The sequence below is a fragment of the Penicillium taxi genome (assembly GCF_028828555.1).
Source record: "Penicillium taxi strain IBT 34144 chromosome Unknown utg000005l_segment0_segment0, whole genome shotgun sequence".
Taxonomy (NCBI): Eukaryota; Fungi; Ascomycota; class Eurotiomycetes; order Eurotiales; family Aspergillaceae; genus Penicillium; species Penicillium taxi.
Window position 1 is genome coordinate 2,218,166 of NW_026643207.1, and position 24,549 is coordinate 2,242,714.

A 24,549-nucleotide genomic window follows, 5' to 3' on the forward strand; every position below is an offset into this window, starting at 1 on the left:
GGATGTAACGCGGTCCACCAGGGCACCTGATTGCTAGTACATTTGTAGCAATGATTCTAGACTTCTTAACAATACATTGAGGGGTAAAGTGCCCAGGTGGAGAACAGATAAAAAAAAGGATTTGAAAAGGATTTGGAGAAAAATCGAGAAGTTTGAATCTGTCCGATAACTACGGCATTAGCCGTAGAAAACACATGGACTGCTCAATTCGATCGCAATCGATCCGTACCTGCCGAGCCGTAGATTGGCTCTTCTAGTTTATATAAGCAGGTGTAAAGTGGGGTAGACCAAAGTGGGGCACCCTAAGTATGACAATAGCAGTGGTTGTATTGGCTAAAACGTGAGGATAAGCTATTCTAGATCCACTGGCCCCACTTTAATATAATTTAGCACCAAAAACAAGACTTTCGTCCTCGAATCAGCAATGCACGTGCTGAGGTTGTCATTTTCAATCAAGTTCAGACAACGTAATTATTGAGGCACGTTTTGCCTTTATAGGCTGAGATACGAATATATCTGAGTGACTTTCTATTGATGATTCTGTCCATTTTAATCTTTCAACCCCTTCATTTTTTCGTACTTTGCTTGTACCTACTCCGAATTCGACTGAATCAAGGGATACCTTTCATAATCTCATCATCATGTCCATAAGCTCAATCAGCGGCTTCATGGCCAATTACTCGCCTATTTCTGGACGTACGTCTTCCTCCGATGATGAGAAAAGTCTAGTTCTCCAACGAGGCGACGAGGAGGCCGGTGAAAAACAGCCTGTTCGCGAAAAGACGTCGAATTGGATAGATGGGCGTACCGTATCAGATGCAATTATCGGCCTGTCTGATGGTATGACAGTACCTTTTGCCCTGACTGCAGGCTTATCTGCCCTCGGTGATACGAAGGTGGTCGTTTTTGGTGGTATGGCTGAGCTCATTGCGGGTGCTATCTCTATGGGCCTCGGTGGATATTTGGGAGCCAAAAGTGAAGAGTGAGTGTTTGAAATCAAATGGAAACAATGAATTCTTACTGACAGTGACCTAGGGAGTCATACAAGGCCACCCTCAAAGAAACAAAATCACAGACCATAACCAGCCCAGGTTCTATCTCCACCACCATTTCTGACATTTTCGAGCCCTACGAACTTCCGTCCGAACTAGTGTCCCAGTTGACCAGTCACCTCTCGTGTTCACCTATGCTCCCTTCATTTCTCATGAACTTTCAACACACTCTACCAGAACCATCTGGCTCTCGAGCTGTCACGTGCGCCTTGACAATTGCCATTGGCTATTTCATTGGCGGATTTGTTCCACTGCTGCCTTACTTCTTCGTCGGACCACATGATGCATTCGTCGCTCTGCGTTGGTCAATTGCAACTATGATTGTTGCTCTCTTCATGTTTGGCTATGGCAAAACCTGTTTCGTGAGTGGCTGGCGAGGTCGTCGGAATATTCGCAGCGGAATTATTGGCGGTCTTCAAATGGTGCTCGTGGGTGGTCTTGCTGCTGGTTCAGCCATGGGTCTAGTCAAAGGATTCCAATTACTGGCGCAAGGGCCTGACTCCTAAGGGCATGATTGAGCATGGTCAGAATGTTACAGTATTTTCTTATTATCTATTGCTTCTGATGGCGTTTGTGACAACATGATTTTTAACAAAATTGGGACTGGGCTTTCGGAGTCGGTGTTTTTGGGGATATATTCAAGATGTACTCGGGCAACCTGGACCTTAGATTATTATTATACAGGCTTGGAGCTACCTACATAGTAGGTAGCCATGGACTCTCTATTTTCACCAATTCACTTATTAATCAATCTTTAAATGAAATTGCCCCGGTAGTCATGCTCTCGGCAAGTGTTTGAGTGGCTCCACAAAACCCCGAAAGTGTGATTACCATTGTGTCTGGTCTGGCTAGAGTGAGTAGTGTAGTCACCAAAGTAGACCTAGGTCTTATTTATGCTATAGGTACTTTCAAACTCATCGTAAAAGCCATCTGAGTCCACGAAAGTATATGTCATAGTGTACTCTATAAGATCCTGTAACGAAATATAGCTCCATGGACACGTCTGGGTTTTTGCTTCAGCATCAGCAACTCTGTCCTAGAGGGCACAATCAAAATACTTGTTCCCTGCACCTCCACCCGGGTTTGTGAAATTGGAAGGCATCGTACAACCTTTGAGAGCTTCAGAAATCATCTCCTTATAGTACTGCTCGTAGTACTTGAAACACTTATCGTAGTTTGTATTGGCGGCAGTATAATTGGCAAGGGAGCCACTTAATATGAGATAGAGTATTGATAGCATATTGGGGTATGCACTAATCCGGGTAACTTGCCAATGCATCGCTGAGATCATCAATGATAGAATACTGCTATGACTAGTCGCACTTCCAGGTCGTCTAGCACTCATAGCTGGTGTCATCATCAGCACATAAGAGAACCTGCTGTTAAGCTGCCAGGGCGCTTTAGTATGAATGCGATATTCCCTGAGTGTTGTTGGCAGCCAGGATAATATTGTTTTTATGGATATTACTGATCATTTCCATTGCCCCAATGGCAGTCAGGTTCCATACATAGAGGCCTTCATTGCCCCCTGAATCTAGCACCAATCGCTGTTGGCAATCCTGTGTATCAACGTAGCTCTCTATATAGTTGTCGTACCAGGAGTAGAAACCAGCGCCTCCAATTGTCAGATTGGTATTCTTTCTACCCATCAATCAATTATCCTTCTGAACTTTGGAGCCTATGAGCTTTCCAACACTCTCTTTCTACCACCTTCTAGTCATAAAGACCTCTTCATCTCTTACCAAGGTCTTCCTTTACCATTTCAAGGCTTGGATTCCCAATTTCTAATTTACGAAGCTATTCAGAAGTATATACATGGGGCGTAGATCCGTGTACTTAAGAAAAAGCTTAATAAATGGGGATGATATTAAGTTCCAAAATAGGTCAATATATCATTACTCGAGAGCTAAATAGCTCCATAAAGCCGGGAAGTAATCGGAGGATGCAAGAAAATCAGATGAGTAATTAGTACAAGACTTTGACCGATCCTTATTTCTCTACTACTGACAAAACAATAGTTGATTATTCCGTATTTGTTTTTGATGACCCAGTTATGGGTGGGAAATTTTATTACCCGAGGGGCATTCGGACTATTTTCCTTCCAAGGTTCCTGAATTTCCCCTTATCGATGATGCGAGCACAAGAAGAACAAAGAAGCAGCCAAGCTGGCACCCGAACCCCTGTTCCTGAGCCCTGTGGACTGCTATGTCCCGACTATGGTATACTCTATCAATGTCCGAAACCCGAAACCCGAAGCTCAAGTTGGAAAGAAGATCTGATCATTAAGCTCATGCAATTGTCGAAGAGGCCAGTTGATGGTACTTCCATTCATTATGCCTGTCATTGGTGCCACCAGTAATTGTGGTAATGCTCTCATCGATAACCTCCAGCGCACTGAAGGTGCGAGATACGAAATGTGAAACCCCAGTGTTGTGAATAGAAGTGGGTCGGCCAAGTCCCTTTGGGTACACCTTCATGTCTTACTATTAGCCTGGTCATATGTTATTATTACTAGGGTGAGTGGTCATATGGTGTCAGACTGAGCATTTTATCCCTAGTAGAATCAGACTTGTTGGGATTTACTGGAATGGTAATGTTGTATAATAGTGAAAAACATGTTGAATCTGTTCCAAGACTGATTCTTGGAGGACTCAGGGGTATTTTATGTTCGTCACTATTCTTATACTAGCCCTACGAGACCGCGGGTATATTTGGAGGACTTCAACTTCAAACTTCTTTATCTGTAACAATTATCCCCCCTCCAAGGGTTGATTACCATAGTCAATCTTTTCCTCATGGTTTTCTCTAGAAATGGAAGTTTGTGGAAATCTTGTTGGCTGGATCGAGAATGATTCGGGATTTTGATTTTACGTTTACTTTATTTATCTCTTTCTTTGATTCTTTTGGTTCTTTACGAAAGCCTTATAAAATATTTCCTTGGAATGTCCGGGTTGAATCACAAGTTATAAGAGATTGTTTCTCCTTCCTTACATATCTGTCCTCTCTCTTCATCATAGCTCCTTATTTCCCCTTCTTAAGACCCAAAAACCAAGCCTACCAGTCTCAGTGGAACCTTTTTTGAAAGTTTTCTATCATAATCTACAGAAGTGTGCTCGTGGAGATTGCATTTCCAGCATTAATCGGCAGTGAAATAGGGTTAGGTCAAAGTCGTGCGACTTCTGTATCTTGAATAAATCCCTGTGCCATAAGTGAGTATTTTGTTATGGTTTCTGTTACTATACCAATTTCTTTCCCAGTTTCTTCACGGTATCTTTCGAGACATCTGTGCTTTTCGCCAGATTCTGAAATTGGGTCTCAGAGTTGCACTTCCTTCGAAGTGCCTAGTGGTGGGCTGTCGCCTGGGTACAAACCTCGGAGCAGCTAGCTAAGAACCTATCTGAGTTCCAACCCTTCCAGCCTTCGATAGATTTGCTCAGTGTTGCCGTTTGCGTTTCAGTAGGGGTAGGCATGATGGCTGGTATACTGTTGGAACCAATGGAATCTGGTTTACTTCAGTGACTGGACTCGGGAAGTGAATAGAACCAGTGGAATCGGGGCATATCCGATTCCATCGCGGGAATTTAGAATGAACACACATCTTACCGCACACTTACTCCACGTATCAACGTAGTAGTAATAGTGCATCGAGATCCCTGAGAACCGACATATACCTAGGTACGGGATGGGATACCTACTTGAGTAGGTGGGTTGGCTGGAAAGTACCTGTGCACGTAGGGATTTGGACATAACGGTTCCAAGGATCTGATTTTAGGTACCTAAGTGTGGGGGTATCCATTGATAGGAAATTGGAATGGACCCGTGAAACCTTTGGGGGAAACGTATCTTAGAGTCTCATCCAAGACAGGCCTGGATATAGCTTCATTATACAATTAACGCATCGTTGCAAAAATGATTTTTGCAGGCCAGGAGCCCTTAACTAGACCATCAACAATAACCTCCCCCATCTCCTACTATAACTTCTCGAAACTTAGGTCATACCTCACTGACTAGAATAGGAGAACATACTCCTTTACGCCTTCCATATCAGTCACAAAGCTCCACCCCTCCTGCACAAACAGTTCAATATCGTCAACCCCAGTGTTGACAGGCTCATTTACTTGCACTTCCGGTGGCAAAGGAGCAGTCCTCTGTTTTTAACATGGAGGCGAATACGCTGCGCCCCGGGGATAAAAAGAGAGTCATCCAGTGGTGCAATATTATACTTGCCTTGTGTCCGAGCTATGACAGCGAGTAGCTTTTGCGGATCATCTACCCTCTTCATCAAACTCCGCCCCCTCCCTCAGAATGATTAACTCGCGTGTGAATTTCCTGGATGCGTGAATCCTCAAGCAGTGCCGCTCCAAAAGTCACACAGGCTAATGCGCCACTTGGATATAACTGTTTCGCAATCACACTCGTCTCCAGAGAATGATCGCAGAATGCATCACATAGCTAGCAAAGATCATATCTATGCTGCCGGGAGAAATACCATCGCCCCCTTCCACCCTAGCAGCGCGGTAGGTGAAGCCGTTATGCCCGAGTCTATCCTTGGCCAGAACGAGGTTCTCGGAGATATCTGAGAGGTAGACATGCTGGAATCTGGAGCAAAGAATGTGTGTAAGGTCTATCTCCTGCGCCAACTCATGGATATTGAGTCCCAAAGTGACCGCTGTGTGATTCATGGTAGCCGAAGAGGCGCCGGAAGGATACGTCTGGCGCAGAGGGGCGGCCTTTGAGGTATTTGCTCTAGAAGGGTTTGCCCTTTTTTGAAGAGTTTGAAGATTGGGATTCGGTTTCGAGCTTCCAAGGTTTGATATGAAAATCAACTGCATCTGTTCTGCATCCGCAAGTTGATTACCTGAAGTGGACCTTGGAAGTCTTTACTGTTCTGGTGGCATCGCCTCTTCGAATGTTATGACATGACCTCATTATCGCTTCCGTAGTCGCTCCACAATGGCTCTTGACAGGTTGCAAAGACGCTTCCGCAAATCTGTCTCCAGATCATTCCCCATTTCAACCGAAAATGGCTCCAGAAATGCATTTTTTCCTCCTGCGAGGGAGCCGGTCATCTGTAACGGTGGGTCACCGACCTGTTCCCCAGTGGACTTAGATGTTCTGTGTAGACGCTGCGAGAGAAGATCGATGGATGCCTGCACACCGGCGAGCTTGGAGAGAATCCGCTGCACAGTAATGCGCTTTTCGTCCTCGTATTCACAGTCTTCCGTTGATGGGCCCTGCAAGACTGGTTCTAACGGGTCGTCGCCTAATGCCGCTCCTGTAGCTGCAGTGTACCAGGCAATAATTCGGAAGACTACAAGAGACAGAATCATAAGGATATGACTGTCGTTGGCGCAGCTACACTGCAGAATTGTGCGAACTGTCTCACTCGTCTCTTCGTTTTGAGCAAGAACCCGCTCAAATGTAGGCATATCCGGGCCTAATAAACCGGAACAGTTTCTGCATCCTGGATTTCCCGGGGAGAGTCCGGCTAAGAGGCCAAGAGCACGAGCTAAGCATTGGCATGGATCAGAGGCTGCACTAGTAATCAACGGGAATGCATTGAGGTGAGTCAGCAATGTAGATGTGGGAGGAGTAGGTAATGTACTGGGTTTAGGTGCAGGGAATAAGCATATAGGGTTGTCTTCAATGGTGAAGTCAAAAAAATCAGCCGCATCATCTTGGTTATCTAAGGGAGGTGAGATGGACGATGCATTGGATGCAAAGAGATCGTTCAGTTCAGGGAAGGAATTGGCGGGCATAAATTCAGGGCAGTTCTCGTCTAGCGACCTCAAAGCTCCGAAAATATCGGGATGCGGTTGATGTGACGAGAGGATAGAGGAGAACCATTGGTATCCTCCACAACCTGGGTCATAGCCTAAACTATGAGGCTCTCTCCATAATTGTCCCTTGAGATCTAGCGATGGATATATTTCACTACCTTTCGGCGTAGACGGATTGGTGGTATCACTTGTAGGTGCAGATGTAAATGTCGGACTTGGAGATGCTGTTATTCTCAACGCCAAATCTCTTCGTGCTTTGTTTTGGATTATACCAGATTTACGACCTGCACGCTTTGCGGCACTATACACGCAAGGATGATGTCTTTTGGCACAGCGAGCACAGCTCGGCTTCTCTTTTGTGCATCCAAGTTTGGTAGCTGCACACAAATCACAGGACTTGCGTAGCTTGGCTGAGGCTCTTGGATCTGCTGTTGGCAATGATGAAGTCATCATAAGAACGTGAAGGATAACCGGGAGCTTCAATCGCCGAACAGAAAGTAGAGAGTGCCCAGGTACGATAGGAGTGTAATGCCATCTTCTTAGCTACGCAATATATATTCTACTTTATGAACCCCCATCATTCTAGTTCGGTAGGTAACAGCACACAAATCACATGACTTACGCAGTGTGACCGAGGCTGGAGGCGAGGCTCGTGGATGTGCAATCGACAATGATAAAAGTCCCGAGGTGATATGAATGTGGAGGATGGAGTTTTAATCGCCGGGCAGTTGATTCTGAGAGTGCTATAAGAGCGTGGTGTCATCTTTTTAACGCTGCTAGACTGCAATACGTCGGATAAGAACCGACAGGATTGATGTTCTATACCATTGCTACCTTAGAGCTCTATCAGGTAAGAAGGGTAACTACCGCATAGGTAAAGGCTCAAGGTAGGCTCAAATTGCAATCTTGGAAGCCCTGGGGTCGACACCTGTGAGTCTAGGACAGGACTATACCACTTCTGAGCTAGTTACACGGATGCCTGAGTTGTAAACCTTCATTTTCTGCCACTTATACCATCAAACCGCCTCATATCTTCTGCCATATTTCGATTTATATCTTCACCTGAGGAAAATTTCAACTATCTTTTGCTTTGGATGGAAGAGGTGAGACAGCAGATTTCGAAATTTAGGATATTCCAAGTATAGAGCATTTAATAGATATATACCAGAATATGGTAAAAGTAGGAATATGTTCAAAGGGGCGAGTGAGTCGGTCGTCAAGAAAAACATCGATGACCAAAGATTCAGGCATCTGTGGTGTAATCTAGCCAAAAGGTGGTGTGTGTGTGTACTCCGTAGTTCCACCCTTGATCCATGCGTCAAAACTCGGTCCATCAGACTGATTCCTCCCCTATATGCAAATTACATTAATTTAGAATAAATACCAACTCTGAAGGTCTAAATAAAGCCTTTCACAGAGTCTTTATACTCTATCTAACTTTGGACGTTTAGAAGGATTCTAGAGGATTCTGGAAACAACCTTGGAACTGGAATGTAGGTGATATAACAAGCATTGAATTTGCTTATTTCAACCGGTTTCAAGAGAAAAGGCACTATATCGCTTATTGTCCGGTGTACTGCCAGCCTGGAAATTCCGCGTAACTTAAAAAGGGGGTACCAGGTTAACGGGCAGATAAATTTGCATGTCTGTCAATATTCTCTGCACGTTGTAAACTTTCATTGCAGCTCCTGGTCAGATGAGGTCATTTGATTTTGTTCTCGAAAGATATCCCGTATTATTGAAAGCGGACTTCGGGAGAATTATAATCTAGCTGTAAACATAAATTTGTGAGTATGTATTCGATAATCAAGCTTTATATATTTCCAATCTACCTCCTAACGCCATGGATGATCTAGCCCACTTGGAGATAGCTTCGAGTGATCTTTCAGCAGCAATCGAAAGACTTACTGCATATTACAGAGATAGAAGAGACAACCAAGGTGGTTCAAATGCTCGGCCACCGCAGCTAATACCGATAGGAGCACCGGCAGAGGCCCACCGTGCAAGAGAATCAGCTTTGGCGAGCCTGAACAAATTGCAAGTAATGCTGGCTGGACCGACGGATCTACTTCAGAGTTTGGCTTGGCAGGTACAGTACAGTCTTTCTCCCTTTAATATGAAGCCCAGCTCACAGATAGACCCAATTGCTTGCCTGTATACAATGTCTTGGAGACTTCCAAGTACCAGCCTGCATTCCTTTGGATAGGAGAGCCCTGATAAAGGACTTATCAAATCTTATTGGTGTTCCAGAAAGTGAGCTCTGTCGCATTATCAGAATGGCCACGACAGGGGGCTTTCTACAAGAACCTCAAAGGGCTATGTATCCCACAGCGAGCTCTCAGCAGCGTTCGTGACCAAGCCATCTTATCTAGATGCAACAATTTTCTTGGCTGAGACAGCCGTTTCAGCCGCCTTGGACATGGCAACGACCATAAAGCAGTATTGTGACACTACTGAGCGAAAGGATGGTGCTCCTTCTTCTTCTGCCTTCGCCACTATCAGTGAAGCTGAATTTTCTCGTCTGCAGCGGCAAAGGCAGGCCTATCTCAGATATGGAATAGGACATTTGTGTGATACAGTTACAGATGTCTTGACCTGTCTGGAAGGGATCGGCATGTCCAACGAGTCTACTGTGGTAGAGGTATTTTGCCCCTTGTCCCACGTGTCTCTATATGTCACTCATGTAGAACTTGACGAAGGTTGGCACACTATCCACGGAGCGAGCAGTCGCTCTCGCAGCCCAATATCCGTCGCTCTACTTCACATTACAACTCCCATTCTCCACACACGACAAAAATCGCAACCCGCATCCCCGGATAACTACCTCGCACCGACAGCCAGGATCACCACAACCAATACTGAATGCGGCGTTCTACATCCTCAATTTTCCATTCCCCACCCCGGGCTCACCATATGCCTCAATGGCAACGCAAATAACTGCCGAGCTGCGCGCTCATCTACCAGTCCTCAGGCTTAATCGTTCCGCTACACTGGTGATCACTGTACCGTCATTGTCCGATTCTGGAGAAGGGGTGACGTTAACACAAATCCGCGATTTATCTCTCCAGCAATTGGCGATACAGCACCAACTGGGAAAATCCGAGATGATTAATTTGCTAAATGGAGCCAGCGACGAAGAGGGAAGACTAGTGTTGGTAAATCAAGTCAAATCGGTCGGGAAGTATGGGGTAGTTGCATTGGAAGTCAAGTATCAGCCTTTTACGTTTGCAGGATAGGAATTTCTGGATGTAGCAGGGATAGTCGAGTGAAATTAATTGAATAAACTCTTCTAGGGTAAATATTTTCTTTAATTGGAACACTGTAGTTGAAAATATAGATAAAGATATCACGACAGCACATGAAAAATTGAAAAATCGATCCATTAGTAGCTTGAAGAGGGATGAGGAGATGTCTAACTTACGAGATCACAGATACCAAAATACTAATAAAGGGGGAACCTTACGAACCGGTTGCACCTTACCAGGGCCGATTCCACAGCATATCGGACTCTCGGGGCAATTTCGAATTTGGACAATTTGTATCACAGCCTGGGTGTGGACAACGAATCGGACCGCCACGATCATAGAACACAAGTCAACCCCCGAGTTCCAAGGCTTGTACCATCACCTGGGCATGCAGGTATCATTCCTGTGGTCACAGTTTTCATTTATCTAAATCATGCCAGTAGAAGCCGAAGCACAAGAAGAGAACCCTAGAAGTCGACAAATCAGGTCAAGTAACTACAGAAAACCCATAAAAGCAATTCTATGAGTCTGTCGTCGTTCCAAGAGATTTCCAGCTTTCTCCCTCAAATCTATACACCGAGCTCCTGCAAAAACCCCGAGAAGCCCAGCAGGATACCAGCCATAGGAATAGGCATAAAAACAAATGTAAACAAGACCATCTAGTCACAATATCCTGTATCGATCCGAGTTCAATAACAGAGAGGCTATCCAGTCCATTTTAAAGAAATATATTGCCGTGGTTTGGGGCTATAAAGATCCAATGGAATCATGGCAAACGTCCAAGGGTAGGCCAGCGAGTGAGTCCGGCGTTGGAAACAGGTCAGAGATATGTAATTGTATAGCTCATGGGTTTAATATAAATAATAAGCATATAAATATGGGCAAAGTAGTTTGCATATTCATTGGTGTAGCAGGTGCGCGGCATCGGTGTTGGTATCGAGGAAGACAGGGACGACAACCCCCTCGAGAGAGACCATGGCACCTTTTGCCATTAGAGTGGATCGTTGCTAGAGCATTTTATTGCTTGCCTATGAGAAATGAGCCTACCACTACTGCCTTTGCCTTAGCCACAATGATGGAAGGTGACATATTTGTGGATATTGTTTTTTTCGTCATTCATGCAGTCAATAGTAAGGGGAAATTCCGATGGGAGAGCTGACCAACGTATCATCGCATTGGAATAGACCGAGCATTTATGGATAATTGCCATAGTTGATACCAAGGTAACATCATCACCGCTCAGGCTTCCCAGGGTCATTATCTCTTGAACTGCCAGAATATGGATCTCAAGATTTATGGAACTTTCTGGCTTGCATCTGGGAAGTGCATTACAGAGAAAAACATATATACTAGCCTCAGACTGGGCAAGGCTGGCAATTGAATCAAAATATTTTCAATGTTCTAGGCTGCGACTTAGGTGACAATGTAATTATTCGTTTTCATAAATCTTAGTTCTGAGTCCTTATAAGACAAATATATCACCCCGATAAAAGGAACATCGCGCCTGTCAGCCACTAATATTGGCTCGGACCTATAATTATGGTGTATTCATCTGAAGATGAGCAGTGTCAGCAAATCTTGGTAATGGCTTACGGGATGGAATTCACTGTTGATGGACGTATTGTCCCTCGGCATTATCTAGTCCTAGAGGTCATGGATTTCCATGGTTATAAATAACCTGCATAAATATCTCCATTTCCTCTTGAGGCTTTGGAAAAGTGAAAGTCTCAAATTATAATGGGTACCGCGTCACTTTTCGTATTAATATTGCCAGTGTTGTCTTTTTGTGGATTGTATCGCATTCTATACAATGTTTTCTTCCACCCATTGCGGAAATTCCCTGGGCCATGGATGGCCGGGGCGACATCATGCTGGAGGGCATACAAGGAAGTTATAAAACAAGAAACCTTGGCCCAAGAGCCTTTTACTCATCATAAAAAATATGGTGGGTGAACTTAACGCGAACTGAACCCCGTTAACGTTGAAAAAAGGTGACATTGTTCGTATCGCTCCAGACGAAGTCAATATAAGCTTATTTTACCTTTACTGGACCCAACTATCTCCTATTATCCCTTACGACGATATTCTAACTTTTCTTTCTATGGCTCCATTTTGAAAGTCCATTCGCTTTCCATGAAGTTTACCATAGCGGCAAACGATGGGACAAGGATAAAGATTTCTATCGAACACCTGGTATCAAGAGTGGAACTTTCGTGCTTTTGATATATGCCCAAGCGAAGGAACGACAGGGGGCTGTGCTTCCTATTTTTTTCCAAAAGGCCGTCAATAGCCTAGAGCATCTTGTCTGGTGTAATGTGAGTATATTCATTTCTTCGGGCAAACTCGATATATAATCATTACCCACCCAAATAATAGACAACCCGCTTAGCAACTTCCATCACCAGGACAAGCGTGACGAGAAGCTCTATCGACCTACTTTACGCATTACGCTCCCTAGACACAGTCATGTGATTCACATTCGGCACTTGTCTAGACTCACTCAATGCACCGGCATTCAAAGATCCAATAATCCTAGCCATGGATGCTAGCCTTTGCATGCTGCCCCCTTAATCCAGATCTGATTTTTGCCGTTCCCCCAACCCTAGTCATACGTTTTATGCCTCAAGCTCAACGACTGGCTCCACGTCTATATTTGGTCGTAGATCTGATCTAGAAACAGCTGCACGTCGTTTTAAAATGCCCTTCTAAACTTGACACTTTACCCCATCAAACTATCTTCTATCGCATGCTCGACCCCCAGGCTTATCGGAGCAAAAAGCTCCTAGACTTGACAGCCTTGCACGATGAAGGGTTCACCCTCATCTTTGCAGGATCCAATACAGTAGCTGATACACTGCTCATGGGCTACTGGCATTTAATGCAGAATCAGATCTTATTGGCAGAACTAAGACGCGAAATTATGACAGTGTGGCCAGTTATCGCAAAACAGCCCTTATTAACAGACCTCGAGACCCTTTCCCTCCTCACAGCAACCATTAAGGAAGCCCTGAGCTTCATTCCATCAGGAGTCTCACTGACACGTGTCGTACCTATAGGTGGAGCTGTAATATCTGGCCAAGAGATACTTGGCGGCACAATAGTGGGCATGGCAATCTTACATGTACACCAGTCCGCCGAAGTCTGGGGGAGAGATGCCCTTGAATTCCGACCAGGACGTTGGCTGGAGGGGGACAAATCGGAAACAGGCAGTGAAACTAATATTGACTTGGACTACCGGCTTGTCTCTTTCAGCCGAGGACCACGTATGTGTTTTGGTCTGAATCTGGCCTGGGCTGAGATGCACATCGCCTTTGCGACGATGATTCGGCGCTTTGAACTAACGATCGACGGAACAACAAATAAAGATATGGAGTGCATTGCTGCTTACTATCCTAGAAGGCATTTACATGCGTGGTGCCAACCAACTTAGTCCTAAGATGAACGGAATATTAAAGCGCTTTATAATATGCGGGACAGCCTGCCAATGATCGTAATGAACGGAAGCTAAAACCTTGGAAGCATTTTCTGGCCCAGGGGGCCTAACTTCAAGTGCAGGGTCACCAGATATGTGAAGACGTACAATGGAATAAGTATTTGGAAATGAGATTCCCTCTGGAACGATACGAAGTCTTGCTAAGACAACCATGGGAAAAACTCAGTAGTCCTGGGTCAGGGGATCTGCCTTGAGTTGCAGAATAATTCTGGGGAACCCTTGGACTACCCATTGACCGGCTCTTATGAGAGCACTTACGGGGTCACAGACTCCTTTGTTTAAGATAACGACATCTCGGCTTTCTGAACACTGATAAAGATCAGCGGAAGAGAGTGTCGGTAAATCAATCAGCAGGTGGTAAAGTTACTGAATGGTGGAAGTTCACGTTGTCTGTTAACTGTCCGCTCGGCCTGCCCGACAAGCAACTGGCGTCTCGAGATTACTCTATTCCTGTTCCCCCGGTCAGGAGACTAGGTGGTCTTCGCGGGTATAAAGTGTTTGCTAGTTATTGAACCTCGGAGAAGTCCTTCAAGGATTAATCACTGTATTGATTTCAATATGCCGTTGATCTATCTTCAACCACATTTCTTTATATCTTCCCTACCTAGGGTCTACTGTACGATTTCCCCCTTGGTTCACGGATAATACCGTATATTGGAAACGAACCTTTACAAGATAGGCCGGAATTGATAAAATTATATAGACTACAAGTTTAATTCGTTGTTAATTCGTTGATTCGATGAGAATAATGAACTTTCTTCCCAGTTTTTTTGACCGATTCTTGATTTCCAAGATTCTGCCGAGTAGCTAGGTATCCATCACTGAGTGCAATTCTGAGTTTTTCACTGCCCAAGGACTTGAAATAAGGTATCGTATAACTCTTGGGATAGCAACTGGGAACCTTGGAAGAGCATCAGGAATCTATATTGTAAGAACAAATTATGGAGTACTCTGCAGCATGACGTGCAATTTTGCTAGTGAGCCCTGGAAGTTGAACATTTGAAAGTGATGAATCATGCCGACTGATAACTACGTAAATAATATTTAACTGACTAGTTAACTAACTCATCTCAATGTCGCGGAGTCATCACGCCCGTACAACTAACGTTACAGAGTGGTTAACTTTCTAGCATTTGCTTCCAAGACTGTTCCCCAACTACTGTAAATCCTGGATCAATCCTTCAGACACTAGTTATTTTCATGTTCAGGGCACAACTACTTAGTAAACTTTTTGGTGGGCTCCACTCCAAAGTTCAGCCGTTGACTGGTCCGTCAATTTGTTGAGGTGATTAGTTAATCAAGGGTAACTTGAAAGTGACGAAAGTGACCTCGGGTTGATACATTCTTTGCTAATAGTATCAACTCATTCAGAGTCGATATCTACAACATCTTAACATGTGATAGACTTTCGATGAAATATTATGGGGTAAGCTAACTAGAACTTTCTAAATTGCAACAAAGTAGGTCAAATCGCCTAAAGATCATGAGGTGGCACGTGATGACTATTCCAATGTAGGAAATAATAAAAATCGAGTCTCCGCTCGTTGCCGAGTCCCCACTTAAGGAAAAAACAGAAGCAAAATAGTACTTGAAGCAGCTCCATCAATTATGAGAAATTATGCGGTATTTTCAGGGGTTCTATTCTGTCTCCAGCGAACATCACGGAATTTAAACCACGGATTCAAAAGCCGGAGGGAAACTTATCATGGAGTCATTTATTACAGAGTATTTCTTACTTCTTAGCCCCGCTCCTATCAACTGACCTATCTTATTTGCATTCTATATCTATATCCCGATATTTTCCCCATAAACAATCAGAATTACTTGTGACTAGTTATTGATCGACATAATTGTTATCAGAAAGTTATGTGTATAATTCATAGGCTCAAACGAAATTAAGAGCCTGATTGGATTGGAGTATAAGCTGTAACCGGGTCCAAAGTCACATGGTCAAGATTATGTCCAATAATCGTTTAACCCTAAGTAGTTTGACCCCACAAGACCCTCATTATCTCTTTCTCCTGCTCGGAATTAATTCACGCCGATAAATTACTGAATGGATTACACCCACTCGAAACGGTATTTTGCACATCTTCGCCCGTGTCCCTCATACTGTTTTTTACCTTCCCTCTCAATATATACTGTTAATTTTTGGGACATGCCCTGTTATTCAACATGAAATCACCGTGGTTACTTAGTCGTTCAGCCTCTAGTGGATCCTCAGCCAGCAGCGCCAGTGATTGGGACCAGGAACGTGTTGAATGGAAGCAAGAAACGCGCCCGAGATGGTCCATATCGAATAAGACAAAGGTTTTGCTCTTCATAGACATTATTGTCACCTTAATGATCATTCATACTTTGAGACCTCTCATCTCTCTACTACTTCGAAATGACGAACTCTTCGGTCCACGAGTTGCTATGAATGGTGCTCGTTACTCGCCTTTGGCGAAGAATCAAACGGCCGGCGTGAATCAGATACCGCGAATTCTACATCAGACTGCTGCGACGGACGTTATTCCCGAAAAATGGCAAAAATCGCAACAAAGCTGTATAAATACTTATTCCGATTTTGAGTACAAGGTACATCTAAATGCGCACGGATTGCTTGGCTCTCATCACAGGTTATTGAAATGAATAGTTACTAACTCTTCCGACACTCTAGCTATGGACTGATGAGTCGACTCGTACCTTCCTCCTCGAAGAATACTCTTGGTTCGTCGATATCTGGGACAGCTACCCATACCCCATTCAGCGTGCGGACTCTCTGCGCTATTTCGTCCTGTATCACTTTGGCGGCATGTACCTCGACATGGATACCTGGTGCAACTCGACCTTTCCTATTGAATATATAGAACCCGACACATCCGTTCACCATGCCCTCTTCAAATCAACAAAACCGACTGGTGTAACAAACGATTTCATGATAACCTCGGCGCGCAATCCGCTTTATAAGTCGGTAATCACCCAACTGCCGTCCTATAATGAATTTTCCAAGTTATGGGCGAAATGGCAACCATACACCGCCATCATGGCAGCTTCCGGGCCCATGTTCCTGACCTTGGCAGTCAAGAACTATCTGAGCGAGTACTCAACACACGCACAGTCATTGCCCTCTTGGGGCGTCATTAATGCAACCGAGCTGTCACCGTACATCACCGACCTCGAGAGCAGCAGTTGGCATCATGCAGATGCGAAAACCTTCATGTGGGTTGGAGACCGACCCTGGACTTGGTTCCTTGGAGGAGCAATTGCTCTCATGTTCATCTTGTATATCTTCAACATATTGTTGGTGAAGCTCGTTTCATGCTTTCGTGGGGCAAGTTCCGGTAAATATAGCCTTCTCAAATTGGCCAGGAGATAGATAAGTTATAACAGAGGGCGCCCAGGTGGGCTGGTTTACGGAGTACGGTGGACTTGTATATGTGGGAAATTAACGAGATCTGTAAATAATGCATCTGAAATGAAATAATTCGTCTGGATAATACTCAAGGCTGTCAATATCCTAATCACATTGATAATTAGTTATTTCACGCAACCCTGGAGGGTACAAAGTAGGTACTATGAGAAGGAGAACAAGTAACCTCTCAATGCCAAGGATTCAAGGAACGGCAGTTAAAGCTTGAAAAGTTTGGAGCCTCGGATCACGCCGCAATACAGCTGTACTTCCGGCTGATTAATACAGTCTGTACTGAAACTTTTCATTCTGTATTTAAATCCCCAGAGAATAAACCTTGTCTATTGGCGAAGCTTACTTGTTGCACCGATAAACCGTTTCAATTTATTGTTTACTAGTGGTCCGAACTTCAATAATAAAATAACCGGTCTCCTTCGTAAATTACCAATTATGCAAATGAATATTTTTCTAGTTCTCTAACTTTCTATCTTAGTTTATTACCCATAAATAACTATAACTATAGATATTATATTGATAATATCGAAAAAGGTAAATTTCATGATTCAAATAGAACTTTATACTAAGTTCAGCACCGTAACCTACTGCCTAGATACTATCTTAAGCTCACGCATCACTTCTTTCCAATGTGGTCTCAACTTCTCCAAACTTCTCTATCATCCAATTTCTGTTGAAGTCGCTTCATTCTTTTTACCTCGGAAAACAGAATGATTTAAGGTCGACGAGAATATTTACATGAGAGGTCCTGACGCGCCTGGCGACTAAAGCCAAGGAATCATCTTTGGTAAATTTCATTGTTCTAGACTTCGTCGCATCTTCAATAGCCCCCGAATCCTAGTGTTTATAGACATTAAATACACCGACATCTAAAGGCTAGAGTAGATGGCTTGATTGCGAAGGGATAAAAAATGGTCTAAATCTCGAATTTCTCGCAAAATTCCAGGAATTCTATAGTAAGATGGAATCCAAAATTATCACATAGTATTAATCTCTAGGCCCTCCTAGTACGCGACCATATGCATTTTTCGAAGTACTAGATCCATTGAAAGGCTGATAAATCGGTTAAATAGCCAATTTCAGAGATAGTTGGGATACAGTCCATCATTTCTTGTAATTATTATCTAGGTAGAAAAGCAAAATGCTAATAGGCTATGATGACTGGTGATGCAGTATTGCGCCAAAGGAAATGAAAGAAAGATAATAGGGTTATCTGAAAGCGGTCAAGAGTAGTGTGGGGGTTTTTTTTTTTAAAAAAAAACAAAAAAAAGTACAAAAAAAGTTGCCCTCACCCAGAGTCGAACTGGGGCTTTCGGATGGCATTCCTGTTACCAGAAACATCATATAAAGGTCACATATATGAGACCGACGTCATGACCGCTAGACTATGAAGGCACTTTATTGGTTAGAACTTCCGAATTCCACATTATATTATACTTCAATTGAGGCACCTCCACATTCTACATACCTCTAATAGATACAAGTAGCATTGATAATTAATGTTAATTATCAGATCAGAATAGTAAGCGGAGTTTTTGGAATGTCACTAGCACCTAACGTAAGCCGGACTAAATGTAATAATATCTCTTTGGGTACTTACATCATCTAGTACATGTCTCATCATTGATGAATGATCATGGGATAAGTCAGGACTTCAATGAAGCTTCTTTGCGCGGCTAAGATTGGGGTTTCAGGGTGACCAAGTGAAGACAGCCGAGATATCATGCCTAAGAGTCCCAATTTCATCAACCAGCTTATTCCTCGATTCTCTACATGAGATATAGAAGCTTGGTCAGCGGCAATACTTGTCCATACGCACAGCGATGACTTGAAAGATGCATCCTCTTGGAAGGATAATGTGATGTGTGCATAACAGACCCCAATGATATTTTCCAGGGGTAGTTCACTTCCAAAATTCCAAGGCTTACCTAGGTATGTGTCTTTGGGAACTATCATTGATCTTAGAATAGAGCAGATTGTAATAGTATCTTGGTAGAAGGGTGAAGCTGGAGGTAAATAGTGCTTCCAAGCTTTGACATTGCCTAGGTATCTGGGGAGTTTCAACTAGGTAGAGCCAACCAACTTCTAGAAGATAGTCTCAATTGAAACAATTAATGAGATGAAAGACAAAATCTTACCCGACTGGGGGCCTTAATCAATATCCTGTGCGCAGATCCTTGGAAGAGTGGATCTTTATCAAGCGCAGTTCATCGATGCTTCCATTTCTAATCTTGTACAGTACGTTCATACTGCATTGCATAGTAAAACGTCACTACGTAAGGCCGACGTAGGCCTCCTTGATTATCTGGCACCGATGATGATGCGTCCAGGTGCCAGCTGTCAAGATTTTGGGAATAAGACGTCCAAAAACATTCCAAGGTGAGCTATAATTTTGGAATTGTTGAGCCCCTGGAGCCGTGCAAGAGTCCAGTTCTCAAATGACCTAGAAACTATAACAAATCAGCGAGGCTGAGCGCATAATCGTGAAGGCAACAGCCAAGATTATGGGTATTTAATAGATTACCAATATTGCTAGCTATTCATGGATCATTTCCGAGTAATAGTTACGAGGTCCGTACTCCGTAAAACATCTTGAAAACCTACAAGAATGTCCAGGCTATTTGGCGCTAGCGGCTAATAAATGACTATTAGTAGTTACTCCGTCGTTGATCATAATCACCGACTACCTAGTCCCCACAACATGTGGCGCAGCAGGGCTTGTGCGGATAGGGGCTGGACAGTGCCATGCGTTTGTATCTAGATATAACTAGCGAACAGGTGGTCATCTAGTGAACGAACACTTAGAATATATGCTCTAGTCTCTTGGCTCCAGGCAACCACGAATATAAAGGGGCAATCGACGAATAGTACAGATTTATTAGTGTGGAACTTCGCAGAAGTTTGAAGGAAATTTCAGAGTTTGTGCTCGGAAAGTTTATAGATGTATTGAATAGAGGATATTGGGACTTTGATACTGATTATGACTATCCAAGAATCTATTGGAGATTCATTGTTAGTTATGAACTTGCGAGTAGGTAGAATTGCTGAACGAGTATAGGTAAACAATGTCGTCATTATTCACCACTCTAATGATACATCAAGGCATTAGCTTCTGAGCTTCAAACAGCTACGATAATTGATATTAACCAGTCGTGAGTGATCCCGAGATTGTTTGCCATAGATCATAGATGTTGATAGGTAGCGATTCAGCCCCGAAGGTGGCGACTCTACTCTCCTTCCCGGGCCATGTTTCCAAGGCTACTCCGTATGACCTAATCTAGTCTTCAGGAATTGACAAAAGGAGTATTTCGGGATCCGACTTGTATTACCTAGCTAGATTGCAGATGGCACTCTCTTCTATTATACTAAAGCCGATATACCCGGCGGCGGCGGCAACGGCATCGCAAAAACTAGTCTAAACCCGCCCCCACTGCAGTTTCTGATGTTTATACCAACTTTTTTGGTTCCTAAGCCGTGGTCTGTGGGTAACCCTACATTATTGTATATCTCTATGAATAGTAGTTTTAAAGGGGTGTATCCGTGCCAGTCCCGATGGTATTCTCGAATCGGAAAAAAAAAACAAATCCTCACTTTGGGAGCGTGGACATGATCTCCGTGTGGCACTGACACTTCTGAAACTGGGGGCGATAAGCTAGACTCCGATCGGATTCATGACGCGCTCACGTACGATCTTGCTAATCCTGTGTAATATAATCTTACTAAGACAAAAGAAGAATCCCCTGACGAAGTGTAAATGAAACAGCAATAAGGTTTACTTCTTTCATTCCGGTATTTGAAAGTATGGAAAACTGTAAGATTATTTGTCAGAAAACGGGTTTTGAAGAATCTGATTAGCAATAAGGGCGGAGTAAACAGGTCAGTCCTCTTCCGTGTAGTTAGTCCGTCTTCCGTCTTTGTTGAGGTAAATAATACGAGGGATACGGATTAACCGAAATTAGTTGAAATTTTTGAAATTGGATGTCATTAGTTAAATGGATCCGATCAGCCAATCGGCGTCTTATAATGGATCTTATATTGAAAATTTGCATCCCAGTTTTGGCTGTTATTTATGTATTAGTGTATTGCATAATTTGATATTACCTATGTAAGCTATTCTAGGTATTAACTCTATACTCCGTACGGTGTAGATTATTGCTGTCAGAGAAGACGTCAGGCCAGAGAGAGAGAGAGGGAGAGTGAAACTTTCATTCATTCTATGATTCAAGATTACCTAGGTACTATTCAAAGCTATATTACTATCTTACTTACTTACCCCAGCCTTTCTATGAGCTGATTGTGATCTCTCGTGCATCTGCTCGGCCTCCGTAGCCTCCGTGCCGCTACATCCGCCCGAACCCGAATGTCCTCTATTTTGATACCAATCTTCAACTGATGAATAGATGTCAGTATGAAATAGATGAATATAGGTCGTAGTACTCACATTCTCATTCAGGATATCCTACCCAAGAAACCATGGTCATGAAATAGACGTTAGAACTATATAATAGGACTAGTCTACATAGTGACGCCATACATTTAATGCCAAGACCCAAAATACCGTCGGTAATACAAATACCGACGATACATCAATCATACGAAAATCTTCCCCGAATATCCTTCATCCCCTTCATATCTAATCCTTACCTCCCCCCTCTGACCTCCAACTTTTTCCGCAGGGTTCAAACAGCTTACCTTGTTCTTTTTCATTCTCATGCCTTTCAGGTCACGCTGATATTCCAGTCCCTGCTGTTTTCTTCCATCTCATCGCGGTATCCCTCGACACCCTACCTTTCCCGTTTTCTCTCTCGAGTGATCCAGAGTCTCCTGGAGGAGACTCACCGCCAATATGAGTACCTTTCCAACGTGGAAGGATCGGATGCAGAACCAGAGCCATTTCGGAAAACTTCAAATTCAGGTCCCATGGCGCTCATTCCTTCCTCATCGTATGCGCCGCAAGATTAGGTCAAAGCTCCGGAGCCACATGTCACCAGCATCATCCATCTCGACGCTGCAGACGTCGTTCTCGCCCGTTGACACGCTCCGCTCCCTCCAGGCTCACCGGTGGACCATGTACGACTTCCAGTATCTATTGCTTCTAATCATCGGCATCTTCTCTTTGACGATCATCCAATCTCCTGGTCCTCTGGGCAAGACCGCCATCGCCACGCTTCTCCTGTTCTCTCTCCTTATGCCCATCACCCGCCAGTTCTTCCTCCCCTTTCTGCCTGTTGCTGGGTGGCTTATCTTTTTCTATGCTTGCCAGTAAGTTTGCCTTTTTCCCGTGATACACCTCAGGGGTCGATCTCCGATTATTCTGAGATCGGCGTGGCATGGGTGTCGTAGCCTCAAGAGGTAAATCTAATAAACTTCCAAAATAGATTCGTCCCGAGCGACTGGCGGCCTCCCATCTCCGTCCGCGTACTGCCGGCTATGGAGAATATACTTTACGGTGCCAACATCAGTAATATCCTCTCAGCCCACCAAAATGTGGTTCTCGATATTTTGGCTTGGATTCCGTATGGCCTTTGTCATTACGGTGCCCCATTTGTCGTTTCCCTCATCCTCTTCTTCTTCGGACCCCCCGGTACTACTCCCCTCTACGCTCGGACTCTGGGATACATTAGCATGACCGCTGTGGTGATTCAGTTGGTGTTTCCTTGCTCTCCCCCGTGGTACGAGAACCTGTATGGTCTTGCTCCCGCAGACTACTCGATGCAGGGAAACCCAGCTGGTCTCGCTCGTATCGACAAGCTGCTCGGCATCGATATGTACACTTCCGGATTCAAGCAGTCTCCCGTGGTTTTTGGTGCCTTTCCGTCTTTGCACGCTGCGGATTCCACTCTGGCCGCCCTCTTCATGAGCTCGGTCTTCCCTCGTATGAAGGTCGTTTGGGTCACTTACACCCTCTGGATGTGGTGGGCGACCATGTACCTCTCGCATCACTACGCGGTTGATCTGGTTTGTGGTGGTTTGCTTGCCACCGTGGCATTCTACTTCGCCAAGTCCCGCTTCCTCCCGCGCACCCAGCTCGACAAGATGTTCCGTTGGGACTATGACTACATCGAGGTTGGTGACTCCTTGCATGATGGTTACGACCTTGCCAGTCTCGATGGCGACTTCAACCTCGACAGTGATGAGTGGACTGTGGGCTCTTCGTCCTCGATCTCATCTGGCTCTACGAGCCCTGTTGACGACCACTACGCTTGGGAGAGCGAGACCTTGACCTCAAACCATGACGTTGAGGCTGGTCGCTAATCTTACGTTATGCATATAATGTGTCCGACCATTGCATTTACTTTTCGAAATGGCGTTTCTTTTTTTTTTAACGATAAATTTTTGGACGACTATCTGCATCGAGCCATATTCTCGACACCTTAAGGTTTTAATCATGTAAAACCTCCGGTTCGCACAGTTTTCCACCCGACTTGAACCGATGGTTTCTTTTCACCTTCTGGCTGTACATGCCTTGTCATTTTCCCTCTTGGGAGAGTAACACTCCTCCGTCTATAATATTAATTCCGGTGGCGAGTCTTGTTTCGCCTGTGCTCTTTGGCACTACCGACATGGAAACATTCGCTTGTACAGACGTGGAATTATTCCCTTGGGGATAATCCACATATTTATATTTTCTCTCCCGACCTATGCCTATCGCTTGACCCTTTTCGACTGCATCAGCCCCATTTTTCGCTTCTGGCTTCTGCAACTGCACAAATATTTTTATCATTCGTGTCGATCGCTTATGAACTGGCGCCTGGGTTCTTTGGGGGAACGGTTTTACGGAACTTCAAAAAACGGTTCGGCACCTTGCTTGCACTACACTCGCTGTGCATTAGAACATTGGATATTCGGAGTTTTGTGGAACTTTTTGCTCTTTTTTTTTTTTTGCATTGGCACATAAGGAGGGGATGCAACAGGGTCCAACCCTTGGTATATTGTCTTCGTCGCAGGATGGTGATGATCAGCGGCAATGAGTGGATGCTGGATCTGGTGGTGATGACCAGCCTGAACAAGACTGCTGCGAGGGTAATGGAATTCGACGGAGACCTTTGCTCCCTTAGCTGGTATAATCGCTTGATTGGGACTGAAGCGTGACCTAACATAACATGCACTACCACACCCCCTCACTACCTAGTGTCCTATTCTTCTTTTCTGCCTCGGTATGGTGTGCATGTATATGACCGGCTCTTCTGCTTAGCAGGGACTGTTTTGGATGATAGTATTTTTAATCCCTAGATGAACTTACGAAGAATTGTACAATAATATTCTTACTACATATCCTGTCTTCCCTGCGCATCCGTATTCTGTAAACACGGTAATTCCGATACTTCACCGCCAGACAAGGGTGGCATGACTGAACATGATCGTTAAATTATCCTGTTTTGACACCATAATATTTGAAACCTCGGCTCTTGACGGAATTTGCGTTGACAACACATGAAACATAGCGTCTCTCTTTGGCGCCAAAGTTACGCACGCTCATTCGTAGTATCAACTTGCAAATACAAGGATCACCTACATTAGTGCACTGTACTTATGTACTTTTGTCCTTTCCCGTATTACCAGTGAATAC

General features: G+C 44.2%; 8 protein-coding genes across 8 annotated transcripts; 5 read left to right on the forward strand and 3 right to left on the reverse strand.

Annotated features, from left to right (window-relative positions):
* Positions 1 to 641: 641 nt before the first annotated feature.
* Positions 642 to 1,558, forward strand: N7495_008166 (VIT1/CCC1 transporter family protein; the record flags this gene model as incomplete). Its single annotated transcript, XM_057210817.1, has 2 exons — positions 642 to 982; positions 1,036 to 1,558. 2 exons carry the CDS (start codon positions 642 to 644, stop codon positions 1,556 to 1,558), a joined length of 864 nt encoding a protein of 287 aa, XP_057060360.1.
* Positions 1,559 to 3,340: 1,782 nt separating this feature from the next.
* Positions 3,341 to 3,529, reverse strand: N7495_008167 (uncharacterized protein; the record flags this gene model as incomplete). Its single annotated transcript, XM_057210818.1, has 1 exon — positions 3,341 to 3,529. One exon carries the CDS (start codon positions 3,527 to 3,529, stop codon positions 3,341 to 3,343), a length of 189 nt encoding a protein of 62 aa, XP_057060361.1.
* A 1,804-nt stretch (positions 3,530 to 5,333) lies between these two features.
* On the reverse strand, positions 5,334 to 5,884 carry tpcM (methyltransferase tpcM; the record flags this gene model as incomplete). Its single annotated transcript, XM_057210819.1, is given in 2 exon segments — positions 5,334 to 5,450; positions 5,468 to 5,884. 2 exon segments carry the CDS (start codon positions 5,882 to 5,884, stop codon positions 5,334 to 5,336), a joined length of 534 nt encoding a protein of 177 aa, XP_057060362.1.
* A 96-nt stretch (positions 5,885 to 5,980) lies between these two features.
* On the reverse strand, positions 5,981 to 7,285 carry N7495_008169 (uncharacterized protein; the record flags this gene model as incomplete). The annotated part of the gene is made up of 1 exon (XM_057210820.1): positions 5,981 to 7,285. One exon carries the CDS (start codon positions 7,283 to 7,285, stop codon positions 5,981 to 5,983), a length of 1,305 nt encoding a protein of 434 aa, XP_057060363.1.
* A 1,390-nt stretch (positions 7,286 to 8,675) lies between these two features.
* On the forward strand, positions 8,676 to 9,809 carry tpcD (trypacidin cluster transcriptional coactivator tpcD; the record flags this gene model as incomplete). Its single annotated transcript, XM_057210821.1, has 2 exons — positions 8,676 to 8,926; positions 9,137 to 9,809. 2 exons carry the CDS (start codon positions 8,676 to 8,678, stop codon positions 9,807 to 9,809), a joined length of 924 nt encoding a protein of 307 aa, XP_057060364.1.
* Positions 9,810 to 11,814: 2,005 nt separating this feature from the next.
* Positions 11,815 to 13,507, forward strand: N7495_008171 (Cytochrome P450; the record flags this gene model as incomplete). The annotated part of the gene is given in 5 exon segments (XM_057210822.1): positions 11,815 to 12,022; positions 12,217 to 12,396; positions 12,454 to 12,545; positions 12,614 to 12,736; positions 12,752 to 13,507. 5 exon segments carry the CDS (start codon positions 11,815 to 11,817, stop codon positions 13,505 to 13,507), a joined length of 1,359 nt encoding a protein of 452 aa, XP_057060365.1.
* Positions 13,508 to 15,913: 2,406 nt separating this feature from the next.
* On the forward strand, positions 15,914 to 17,004 carry N7495_008172 (glycosyltransferase family 32 protein; the record flags this gene model as incomplete). Its single annotated transcript, XM_057210823.1, has 3 exons — positions 15,914 to 16,150; positions 16,233 to 16,896; positions 16,946 to 17,004. The coding sequence occupies 3 exons, from the start codon at positions 15,914 to 15,916 to the stop codon at positions 17,002 to 17,004; spliced, it is 960 nt and encodes a 319-aa protein (XP_057060366.1).
* A 4,821-nt stretch (positions 17,005 to 21,825) lies between these two features.
* Positions 21,826 to 23,234, forward strand: N7495_008173 (phosphatase PAP2 family protein; the record flags this gene model as incomplete). Its single annotated transcript, XM_057210824.1, has 2 exons — positions 21,826 to 22,241; positions 22,358 to 23,234. 2 exons carry the CDS (start codon positions 21,826 to 21,828, stop codon positions 23,232 to 23,234), a joined length of 1,293 nt encoding a protein of 430 aa, XP_057060367.1.
* Between the last annotated feature and the right edge of the window lie 1,315 nt (positions 23,235 to 24,549).